Genomic DNA, 13,321 nt, shown 5'->3' with positions numbered 1-13,321 from the left:
AGAGTATGGAAAGCGCTTACAAGTTTCCAGCCGTCTCTCTGTATACTTCCTAAGGTAAGGTATAGTAGCGGAGACATACCTGGCACGGGCTGCGGCTGCGGCCTGCCCTGCTGCTGCTGCTGCGGCTGCAGCGGCGCGCGGCGCTCCGGGGCCGGCGCCTCGGTCTGCGGCGGCGGCACTGGAGCCCCCACGCTGCTGCCTCGCGCCTGGCGGGGGAAATACAGGGGTTAGTGGGTCTTTTATAGGCTATGATAAAACACTAAAAGTATCTTAGGCTATATACTTTAGGTCTAGCAGTGGGGATGTGATGATGATGATTGTGTTGTGATACTTTTATTCTATTATATTCTCTAAGGGGGTCAAAGTATCTGCACCTGGCGCTCTCGAGTGAAACCTTTGTGCATATCCCCAAGGTCTAAACTGCCAGGCTACTGTCCTAGCAGTGGGGACGTGATGGGTTGTGATGATGATTATGATACTTATTAAGATCCGTATCTGAAACAAATTTTACACATCCCATCAGATTCAAAGGGATCGCGATAGATATAACAACAAAGTACGGAATCGGCTAACCATGCGGTCGCCCTATTTACATAAAACATCACACATTATTTTTTTAACTTAAGTGAGTTTTTAAAACTTTAATGAATGATACACTCGCGGGCAATGAAAAAGTTCCAGTTAAATCGGAGTTGTTTAGAAACTTTAGAAGTATAAACGGAAAAGGCTATTTTGATGAAGCCGTCTGCAATATTGAAGTTTTAACAGCGTAACAGAATATTAACTAAAAACGTAAAGTTTTTTTAATTATGTTTTAAAAAAAGGTGGAACTTAATCATTGATCGTAAGTGTACTTAGCAGTGCCCTATTAAATTCGAAATGGATTGCCGCAGTTCTTTCTTCAGTACAATTATTTCTGAAATTCCGCCGTCGCTCCCAATTCCACTCTCAAATTGAGAACCAGTTTTAAACATTTCGCATTATGAACCTGTTTCGGTGCGGTGCAAGACACTAGCATAGGTAAAAAACATAGCATAATAAATATTGTATCCCCTATCCGATGAAGATAATGGTAACACGCTAACTTAACACAAAAGAGACATATAGTAAGTTCAAAGAAAATATCGAGCTTGAAACATTTGACGGTTGAATGGCGTAGTGGTTAGTGGCCCTGACTGCTATGCCGAAGGTCCCGGGTTCGATTCCCGGCTGGGGCAGATATTTGTTTAATTACAGATATTTGTACTCGGGTCTTGGGTGTTGATATTTATATTGAATATGTATCTATCTATGTATTTGTGCAGATATATCAGCTGTCCGACACCCATAACACAGGCTCTGCCTAGCTTGGGGTCGGATGGCCGTGTGCGAGATGTCCCCACATATTATTAATATATACACTCGCGAGCAATGAAAAAGTTCCAGTGACAATATCACCAAATTACTTCTAAACGGAAAAAAAACTAGCTCAATGACGCCGTATGCATTGTTGAAGTACATTTAGTGCCAATTTCTCCATAGTCGCTTAGAGCATAACCAGGGAGTAACGGTTGACTTTTGACACATCTGTCATGAATTTTATATGGAGATGACGTTTAATTTATAAATCAATCCCTGTCGGTTAGATGACCGACTATGGAGAAATTATATTTTACGTTAATTAAATTATAGTTTACGAAAAACGTATATTTTACGTGGAACTTTTTCATTGGTCACGAGTGTATCTGCCCCAACCGGGAATCGAACCCGGGACACTGGTCACAGCAGTCAATAACCATTGTACCATCACCGCCGACCGCTACCAGCTGATGGCTCAGACCAAACGGCATATCTCGCGAGTGCTACCCAATGTATCAATTTGCGAAAAAAAACTGGTTGCAAATATTATGCCTTCCTGAAGCCCCTGTGTTGGCAATAATATACGGCTTGGAAGCCTGGCGTATTACAAAATATGTATTGATAGTAATATTATGTATGTTTGTGTACCTATTTGTAATAATATACATATAATATGTAAGTATTCTTAAAAGTAGCCAAGTAACATTAGGAGTTTCCGAAACCGACGAGCGTGCATGAGGGGACTTATGAATGTGGAGGAAGCGAAAGTATGTCTGGATGGTGGCACGTGGAGGTCCTGCCTACCGCTCTGGGAGACAGGCGTGATCATAGAATTTCAAATAGTGTCATCGTAATTTTATCCAAGCTAATGCAGACAATGTGAAACAGGTGAAATAAAATCTATAAATATTACATACATAATATACAAGTACAGTTTTTTGTAGCATCAAAAATACAGACAGCAAACAGTATTACGTCACGCCATCTTGTAATGTCGTGATATTCGGAAGATCCAAACCAAAGCAATGAAGAGAGATAATTGTATTACAAATCAGAATCTTAATCAAGTGGAAAATCTATATCTGGAGTCATAATCATAAGTCCGTAATCGACCACTGCTGGACATAGGCCTCACCCAAGGAGCGCCACGACACTCTGTCCTCGGCTTTCCTCATCCAACTTATAACGTATTGCCACGTTAGCCTGTGATAGGGGCTCAGGTATATAGTGTAAAAAAAGGAAAAAAAGCCCCGACCAGGTTTCGAACATGGGACCTCCGGCACAACAGTCAATACCTTCACCTCTCCGCCATCGGAGTCTCAATAAAATACATAAATAAAAATGAAATATCGATATCCGTCTCACTTCTACGTTATCAGTATCACACTAAATAATCGGCAAGGTCTTGTTCTTATCATTACTAGCAATGCGGTGGGTGGATTTGGTAATTACTAATTACGTACCAACTTTAGAGAATAAAATTATAATAATACGTGGGGACATCTCACACATGGCTATCCGACCCCAAACTAGGCAGAGCCTGTAATATGGGCGTCGGACAGCTGAGATATATCTACACAGATACATAGACAATAGATACTATAGATATACCTACGTATCATATACATAATTACATTGGTGACCTGGCATCGAGGCACGGTTATGCTTACGTCGATTATGTTAAATATTCAATATTTATAGCGAATCGCGATATAGGGGCTGAAACTAAGCTGTAGCAATGAGATTTTGTGCCATATAGTTCGTATACATTTTTATCAGATTAGGTGGTGTTTACACGAAAGAGAAAACGGCCTTGCACCTGCTACATGTATTCATTGTATTATATACTTATGTACTTATTTTATACACGAGCAATGATTAAGAATGCTTATATATAATATTCAACACCAGAGTAAATAGCGGAAACGTGTAATTTTATAGTGAATTTTCACACTTATGTTACCTACATATTATTATTATTCACTTATTTAGCAGAAAAACAAACGAGGCAGCATAAAATTAATATATTTATAGGCTATGTACAATATACACTCTTGACAAAGTAACTTACCCCATGGGATCAGTGTGTACTTGAATAGCTGTACCGAATTTTGTAAAATAGGCTGTCATCAATCAAGGACTTCAATATTTGTAACAACAATAAACAGATTCAAACCGGTCGGTCCATAACTTTTGAATTTCATACAGACACTCAGATACAGATGCCATAACACCACTTAGCTACGGTCGGAGGTTAAAAATATAGACATAATATGTGGGGACACGAAATAACGATAGCAGAAAAAAACTTTAACAAAATCGTTTCCATAAATAGCAGAAATCTTCTTGCATTCATGCTAGGTGATAGAAGCGACGCTTGGACTCGAGCCAGGGGTCACATCGACAAACGAAAGAACGAGAATTGTCACGCAATAGGCACTGTTACTACAACGAGATAAAGCCGTGGTTAGCGCCGCAGTTCTGTTCTTCGAGCGCTGCGCAAACCACGGCTCTATCTCGTCGTATTAAGGATGCCGATTGCGTGACAATTTTCGTTCGTTCGTTCGTCGATTTGAGAGTGACCCCGGGCGACAAAGCTTGTATAGCTATAACCCGTACAAATAAAGAAGTCTCAGACAAACTCGTACCATCTCACTCTATCACAGTGTTATCGTAGCTCTGTCTTACTCCTTCACATCCTTCCCTTATATCCGGCTTATACTACTGAACAGTTTAGTCTAAGAATACCAGGCCGTTGTCAATAGTACTAAATGGCTATACGGTTATAATTACTAAACATGTGATGGAAATCATCTACATATTATTCAGAAAAGAATAAAATCAAAAGCTTATTTGTCAATCGTCGTTGGGAAAACAATAAGTTTATGGAAATTGAAGTGCTGTTTTTGGAGACTTGATTGTTCTTGCACTTGATTGTTTGTTAGTATTGAATAGGTTGGACATAGATAGACCTATCATTATTGCTGGTCATAGGCTCCCAAGGAGCGCCACATCAGACATTTATGCTGTTACATTAGCTACTGCAGTTTGGTCACAGAATAGTAACTAGTACCAGTAGTGGTTTGGTATAGAGCGGTGGTAGCTCAGTCGGGTAAGCGACCGCTTCTTACGCCAGAGATGCGGGTTCGAATCCCGGCGCTGACATGTACCAATGAGTTCTTTGAATTTAAGTAGAATGTATACCATCGCTCTTACGGTGAAGGAAAACATCGTGAAGAAACCTGCATGTCCAGATTTAGCACATCTAGATATGTGAACCCACCAACCCGCAGTGGACCAGCGTGGTGGGAAAGGGTCCAAGCTTAGGAAGGCAGTTTAGACCTAGGGGATATGCACAAAGGTTCCACTCGAGAGAGCCAGTAGGTACTGAGACCCACACAGAGAATAGAATAGAATAGTAATGGTTTAGTGAAAATTCTTCTGGCGCCAAGTCTGTTAAAACTTAGAGTATCTAGGTATGTAGTTTAGTCTTAATTGTTTATTTTCCTAGTGTGTTTGTCATTGTAGAGATATATATATATGTGGACCGCTTCGCTACACAGTCGCAGCAATTTTGGACCTAGGCCAAACGTTTAGCTGCAAATCTAGATCTTGTTACGTTTACAACTTAATTTGTAATTAGTATTATTAAATGTATTTTAACTGGTCACACTGTTGTCTCTTTAGTGCATAGGTATTCATAGTGTCGGTAACAAACACTATAGCTGAGACAGTAAGGATAGCGTTAAAACAAATTGAAAATCGGTGACACTTATAACACCCTCGTTTTCGTCGCGGGTTAAAAATCCTAACCGTTACCACGAAAATGACGAGCTCAGACAGGATGGCATAACAGGACAACATATATATATTCTCCAGACCGTGTTCGGTCAGTGTGACTGCGAGCTTCTCTCGTGTGCTCTCTGGTGGCTGTTATAGCCTAACTTATTGACGAAAGTGCGACCGCATTGACGGCAAGTCAGCACTCCTCCGACAACATTATAGCATATGGCTCTCGGTGGTCTAGCCTGGACAACATACCCCCAAAGTTTTTATAAAAAATAAGCAAACGAATTTCATTATCCCTGTTTTGATGTGATTGAAGATGTCGCATATTTGGGAAAAAGCGGAGCTCTGCTTCCCAGAAAATCTATTGAAATATGATGGAGGAGTTCTTTAGAGTCTGACAGCCCTAACTTTGCAACAAAAACGAGCGCCATCACCAGAAAAACTTCATAAATATAAGTAAAGTCTATTTTTTTATCTCAGATACTAAATTGACAGATTCTGAACGGTTCATCAACTTAATCGCGGGTCAATCGACTGTCTATTTACCGTTCAAAATCTGTCAATTTAGTATCTGAGATTAAAAAACAGACTTTAATTCTACCATATTTTATCCGTTGCAAAGTTAGCTGTGTCGCGCACTCTAGTCTCTATACATTAATTTCATATAATTTGATGGCACGGAAGACGAATTGGCATGACGCATCTCGCCCCAACTGTATGTAAATGTCAAGGCCACTTTCACCTTTGTTATATACTCTACGTAAACGTATATGAAAACATTATTTAATATGATGTAGTAGCTGTTCCCGCGAGCTTCGCTTCGCCTTAAAAAGTTTTCCCGTGGGAATTCCGGGATAAAAAGTAGCCTATGTTCTTTCTCAGGGTCTAGACCATATGAATACCAAATTTCATTTAAATCCGTTCAGTAGTATTGGCGTGAAAGAGTAACAGACAGACAGACAGACACAGTTACTTTCGCATTTATAATATAAGTTAGGAAGTTAGGATTAGGATAATGCATAATATTCTGTATGTAATATAATGCATAATATTCTGAATGCGAAGGTGTGTTTATTTGTCGATTTTTCACAGCTCAATCAGTGTTTTAGTACATTTTAGGTATATGTAAATTCATACAAAAAAGCTTAAATTAGACCTAACTGATTTATAAAACTTTTAGCAACAATTTCACAATAGTCGGTTAAATCGTAACCAGGTATTGGTTGATCAATTATACGTCATCTCCATACTAGATTCTTGACAGATGTATCAAAAGTCAACCAATAATACCTGGTTATGCTCTTACCATTTATTTGTTTTTTTATGAATAAAACAGACACATTCGACTAGGGCAACCCTTTTTAGAGTAAAGGCATTCACATACAGATATATCAACATGACACCCTATAACTCCCTTCTATTTTAATAGGGCGTGAAAAAGATACACAAATAATAACTTTCTCTATAACAAAATAATAAAAACTACGCCTAACTACTAAATAAGTTTGAGAAATAGGTCTTGTTAAGGGGAAACACGGTACGAAGCTCATTCATCGTTGAATATAATACCCTGAAAAGGTCAAACGCGCAGTATCGGGTTAACGGGCAGAAATATTCAATTTAATATAACGGATTTTCATCAAGATACTACATTTTCTCTCATATTTACTTCTCTTTGAAGTCGCAGGGTGAGACAGTTTAAGGTATCGCTACACGAGTTCGTTATCGATGACGATAAACTCTTTAATGCGCATTCTGCCAATCACAGCGCTGCATTTATGGAGATTCACGATATAGTGACGTTTATCGACGTCAATAACGAACTCGTGCAGCGGCCGCAGTTAGTTTTCCACAGATTTACCCAATACTAATAACGCACAGACGAGATAAAAATAAACACGAAAATTTGAGCAGCCTTGGCAATGACGTATGGGTTACATCAGTGTATGTAACGTGCATCGATCGGTTATTTTGCTAAATTTTAAATGAACGTAAAGTCGATAGTTCTGCAGTTCAAACGGCCACGGAACAATTATTGACATTGAACTTAAACTAACTACAAGTATTGATTGACTGTTGGTTTACAAACAGAACATATTTGGTTTAAAAAATCGGATAAAAATCACTGTTTTGTAGATCACAGCTGAAAGGGGTCAAAATATTATTAAAGAGACGCGTTTTCAATATTTTTTTATATGTAGGAACCATATTGTACATATTGACATAGTATACTAGGGAAAACAACAGTGTGGGACGCTGTGCGTATCACGAAAATTGTCGACTAGTAGATAGTCAATAGTAATTCGATAGGCGGGTCACTGGATTTTGTATTAGTTCCTACCGTTACCGACAGAGGCGCTGCCGCTGATGTCACACAATCAAGCAAAAATGCTATGGGAGTACGCTATCGACTTCATCATTGGCCACTGCATCTTGTCAGATGATTGTTACAGCGGCTATGGGTTTTGAGAGCCACATTCTCTCTTGTGACTGAACAATTGTAACTTTTCCAACCATTTCCCATCGTGTTTAGATTTGCACTGATGCAGCAGTTGTCTCCATACAGGTATGTCCAGTGCCAGGGACTCCCAGTTATCTTTGTCGATCCCGAAATTGTGCAAAACGCTAGTGCATTCGTCTATACAGCTTCCACTATATTATTGCATTTTTGACGTTCCCTTATGGCTTTGGCTGGTAAGTAAAGTTGGTTTTCCTTTGCAGTCATCGAATATGTATCGGATTTCGAATGTCAAAAAACCAATAATGAAATGGTCAGAGTATAGTGACTGCTCATCCGCTCATGCAACAAAGATGACGATGCAATATTAGCCATTTTCACGTCAGACGCCACCCGCAGGTCACTCTATACTGACGAAAAACTAACGAGAGCTGTCTTGCAACCGGCACGTTTAACACCACAAGATAGAGTCGCGGTTCGCGCAGCGGCGCTTCGAAACTTGGTTTTTCGTGACATAGAGTGACCCCAACCGGGCCGTGCCAGGGAATTCGCTCGTAGGCAAGACCCAAGGTCGCGCGCAACAACATATTACACCTTGAGGGTGGTCTCTCGTACGCAATTAGATCATCAGAGACAATTCATTCAGATATTAATATCTTACTTTAGAGGTGTAAAACCGAGCGGTCGTAGAGGATAGAGACCAGTGGCGACTTCTTGTGTCTGAGGCCAAGATCCACTTCGGGTCGCTGAGCAAGTAAGTAAGAGGTGCAAAACAGTAGCTTTCCCGCGAGCGAAGTTTAAAAAGTTTTCCCGTGGGAATTCCGGGATGAAATGCACTGTCTGTGTGGTGCTCTGATGTGTGAGGAGTATTGCTGCAAAAGTTTTGTATGAAACCGAGTAGTTTTCGCTTGAAAGAGCGACAAACAGAAACCCTGACACAACAGAAACTTTCGCATGTATAATCATTATTTTATAGTGTGTTTATATCATGAATTAACTAGCCATCTGCGCATGTTGCATTTATGAACGAACGATAAACCCCTAGTCGAGCTAGTGTTTGTCACACCGCCATGCTAAGAAGAATGAGAAATAGCATCCGAGAAACGCTACATCGGAGCACTGCTGTACTAGCTACGACTCTATCCCGTCGCATTAGACATACGAATGGCATGGAATTTAATCCGAAACTTCGTGGTATACACTCACGGGCAATGAAAAGGTTCCACTGACAAAATCACAAAAATACTCCTAAACGGAAAAGGCTGATTGATGTTAATATTATATTGAAGTACATTGAAAAGAGCATCAGGATATTACCAAGTAAAACCGGTTATATTTTGATCAAATTTTAAATTGAATCTTTGAAAAAATTGGGGTCTTTTGCTGACGCCATTTTCTGAGTGGAACTTTTTCATTGCCCATGAGTGTATCAAGTGTACCAAAAGAGTATAATGCAATATTCTGTTCAGGAGTGCAAAGTTATATGTGTCTGCATAAGAAAAATCGAGGACAGAGTGTTGTGACGCTCCTAGGGAGAGGCCTGTGTCCAACAGTGGACGATGATGTCCTTGAATCCTTGCCCGTCAAAATCTATGCCGTTGACACTCTTTGTCGTACATAAAAACAACATCGTAGGTACATATAATATTGGATCTTTTCCAAAGCTCTTTTTATTACTATTTATTTACACCATCTTCTAACCGATGTGTTTGACAACTGATGTAATTATAGAAACAAACTCTGTAGTTGAATCATTCAGTAATAGACGAGCAAAGGTCATTTCTAGATGGTATAGAACAAAAACTAACCTTTATTTGTCAAAACACTTACATACAATAGGATGTACAGTATGCTTGAATCCTATATAGTGAATTGATCCATTATATTCTGATCAATATGATTAACCTTTTACATCCTGGGAAATGGAGATTACATTAAAAAATATGGTGCATTAATGGGTCAATCAATCTAACTATCCTAACTAATATTATAAATACGAAAGTAACTGTGTCTGTCTGTTACTCTTTCACGCCAAAACTACTGAACGGATTTGAAAGAAATTTGGTATACATACGGTCTAGACCCTGGGAACGAACATAGGCTACTTTTTATCCCGGAATTCCCACGGGAAAACTTTTTAAGGCGAAGCGAAGCGCGCGGGAACAGCTAGTCATTAATAAAATAAAAATATTTTAGAATTGGAAGTTCCCAATGTTGCTTTATCTATAAACTATTTTTTATTTAACTTTTAGTTTATGTAAATTTAGGTTGCAAAATTGTTGAACGACCCAAACATTTTAATCAGACCAACTGTAAAAATATTTATTGATAGAATATAGCATTTGTATACTTGTGTTGTGAGTATGTACATTTCATGTTATCATCACAACCCATCATGATCCCACTGCTGGGGCACAGGTCTATTCTATTCTATTCTATTCTATTCTCTGTGGGGGTGTAAGTACCTGCACCTGGCTCTCTCGAGTGGAACCTTTGTGCATATCCCCAAGGTCTAAACTGCCTTCCTAAGCTTGGACCATTTCCCACCACGCTGGTCCACTGCGGGTTGGTGGGTTCACATATCTAGATGTGCTAAATCTAGATATGCAGGTTTCCTCACGATGTTTTCCTTCACCGTAAGAGCGATGGTATACATTGTACTTAAGTTAAAAGAACTCATTGGTACATGTCAGCGCCGGGATTCGAACCCGCATCTCTTGCGTGAGACGCGGGCGCTTACCCGACTGAGCTACCACCGCTCGGGGCACAGGTCTCCTTAGGAAAGCTTTAAGGACCAGTCCATAACGCTGGTGGGTCTATAGTGTTGGTGGCTGGATTTATGTAGAATTGTAGATACATAAAAGTACCTATTCTTTATTTGTACCCAAGAAATAGGTCACACTACAGAAAACTTTTATGAATACAATTATTTTTATAGTATTTTGATTCTAGTATGTTTAGTAGAATTTAGCATGTCCTGCATGTACAGTACACACACACACACACATACATAACATGTAAGATGACATAACAAAATACATTAACTGAATTAATTTGAGGTTATAATGTGGGTATGTTATCATCACATGATATCACAGTGTGGTAAGAAACCCAACCTCTGATAAGATAAATTCAATATAAAACTAATAAAGACTATGTTCCTTAAAAAGTTATTTTGAAGAAGTTTTTTTGGTTCAATGCATGTTTCAATGGTAAATAATATTATTTGCAAATTGAATGTAGGTTCAAACTGGGGTAACCTAGGGGGCAAAGGTCAGATACTAGTGAGGTCTATGATAAAACAGAGAATTCCTACACTTCCTATTTGTTTCAAGATCATGAAGATTGGTAAATAATTATTGTAAACACTGCAACCAACATAGTAAATAATTATAAATTCTAAGAATTATGAGTAGGACCTACTACAGTCAACAAATCATACATACAGATTACCCCTAGTACAACTGTGTGATCTTAAGTATGTAGGTATTGCAGGTGAAATATAGATGAGCTGAAAAATATTAGTCAATAGAGCTTTTGTGTGTCTATTGATTAAGGGTGGGTTGCACCATTTAACTTTAACTATTACAAACGTCAAATCTCTTGGAGAGACAGATCAATCTTCAAGAGATTTGACGTCTGTAATAGTTAACGTTAAATGGTGCAACCCACCCTAAGTGTTCTGTATTAGGTGATGACTATTAGTTTAAAACTGTTTTACTGGGGTTGGGTAGTGATATGATTTGTTGACATCATTATGTCAACAAATCATATCACTCACTCACTCACTCAGACTATATTACAGCAAAACTCACATTATAATACAAGATTTATAACCCCTGTCTGGGTAGGCAGAGGTGCAATCTAATAGCAAGTATTTATTTTCATAGTAATTAGGTTTATGGGCAACAGAAATAAACAATCGCTAGCAAAGTAGAAATTTCATTTGAGGATTTAATTAGAGTTGAGAATATAAATAAGGAAAAGTGTCAAGGTTCAATCATAATCCAAGAAATGTGTCTGATTTAGGATAATATAGATTAGATATGAGCCATACAGCAATATGCCACTAGCCCAGCGTGGTGGACTAGGCCTAAAACCCTTCCTTCATTGAAAGGAGACCCGTGCCCCAGCAGTGGGGATGTGATGAGTCGTGATGATGATTATGAAACAGCAATATGAAGCAGGTTTCATAATGTGCCAATTATCATCTGGTTAATTTAATGTTTCCAAACCTTTTGAGCCTGAGTACAATCATCCTTAAAGAAAAGGTAAGTCTTATACTCCATACAGGCACAGCTTAGTGAAGTCAGACCAGAACATCTGTAGCTATAAGCTCCATATCAGAATATGATGAGTGAAAGAAGATAAATCTAAAGTGTAAACTTCACCGACAGGGGGTGAGTAGCACATGTTTGAGGATGCTTGTTTGTGGAGCATTGGTACACCATACCTATGCATGTGTGTAGCAGTGGACACAATAATATAGCATGTTCACTGTCTATCATAAATTAATAGTCTCCTCTTTCTATCAATACCAATTGTGTGAAGTTTTAAGAAAGACATCCTGAATGTAAGTACCAGTTGGTCGGAAACCAAATAGGTAAACTTTACTAGGTCTAATTAGTATCAATGAGAACATAATTAGAACCAAATGATGTAACAACAAATCCTAAGAGTGTAATATGTAGAAAAATATACTAAAACACAGTAACGGCACATAGAAAAGACTTTTAAAAGCATCAAATAAGCATTCGTTCCAATCTTCAGCAATCCCACACATTCTCATAGCCCGCACACACACTGACAGTTGTTTGTTTACATCCTTCTAGATTCTAGAGAAAAATGAACCTCACCTGCCACGGGTTGACCTTGGGTATGGGGGCTTCCACAAACTTCTTTGGCTGGTCGTCCCCGGAGGCCTGGGCTGCCTCGCCCGCGGCCGCCGCCTCCGCCTGCTGCTGCGGCGTCTTGTGGGGCTTAGGGGGCGCCCGGCGCTCCTTGTCCCGACTCCGCTTGTGGGGCCTCCTCCCGTGCGCGATCACCGGCACGAACCCCTCCTCCTCCTCCTCCGCGCGCGGGGGAGAAGCCGCCAGCTCCTCCGGCGCCTGCTCCAACACCTCAATGTTCTCCTTATTACTGTCACCACCTCTAAAGTTCAGCACTGACGCATACGACGGCCCCGCGGCCTCCGCGGACACGCGAGCGGCCATGCCGCCGCGCCGCGCTCCTCGTTATGTAAGTCCGGGCGCGCTCTCCGCGCCAGCTGACGATCACGAGCGCGCCTCCATGCCTCAGCAACTCGGCATGCTGCCGTCCTAACCCGCAAATTGTAAACGAACTTTCCGAACCGACGCGACCGCACCGTGCGTTTAGACGAAGGTCGGAGTTACAGGAGTGGACCCGGAGAACGAATCTCCTCGACGGTATAGGGCACTACCGAAATATTTGAGCTGATTTATCAGGGCACACCGAACTGACCCTGGATCGCCTGTATTTACATCCAAAAAATGCACTTCCGTCAAAGGGTTCCAACTTTTCTGGCACACTGGACGCTTTAGCAACACTGTACTGATCGATACTGATGATTATTCACTTCAAAATCGGTTTCTTTTGGCAGAAAATCACTTTAGAACCATATTTTGTTCATCATTCACACATGTGGTCGGACGCCCAAAAAGGGATTTTTTCGCATCGCACACGGAACTTGCGGAAGGCTGACTTCTAATTTTACAC

The 13,321-nt window shown here is 40.1% G+C and overlaps 1 protein-coding gene across 1 annotated transcript in view; it reads right to left on the bottom strand.

Moving 5' to 3' along the window:
- LOC105390045 (la-related protein 1) overlaps positions 1-13,321 on the bottom strand; it is a 60,184-nt gene extending 46,863 nt beyond the window's left edge. The window contains exons 1-2 of the mRNA XM_048624229.1: positions 12,442-13,321; positions 80-206 (exon numbers count right to left, since the gene is read on the bottom strand). Of these exons, the coding sequence (XP_048480186.1) occupies positions 80-206; positions 12,442-12,798 (484 nt within the window). The 5' untranslated portion in view covers positions 12,799-13,321. The remainder of the gene's footprint in view (positions 1-79; positions 207-12,441) is intronic.

The sequence above is a fragment of the Plutella xylostella genome, chromosome 11, assembly GCF_932276165.1.
Source record: "Plutella xylostella chromosome 11, ilPluXylo3.1, whole genome shotgun sequence".
Taxonomy (NCBI): Eukaryota; Metazoa; Arthropoda; class Insecta; order Lepidoptera; family Plutellidae; genus Plutella; species Plutella xylostella.
Note: the sequence above shows the minus strand (reverse complement) of the source record. Positions and strands in the feature narration are given on the sequence as shown.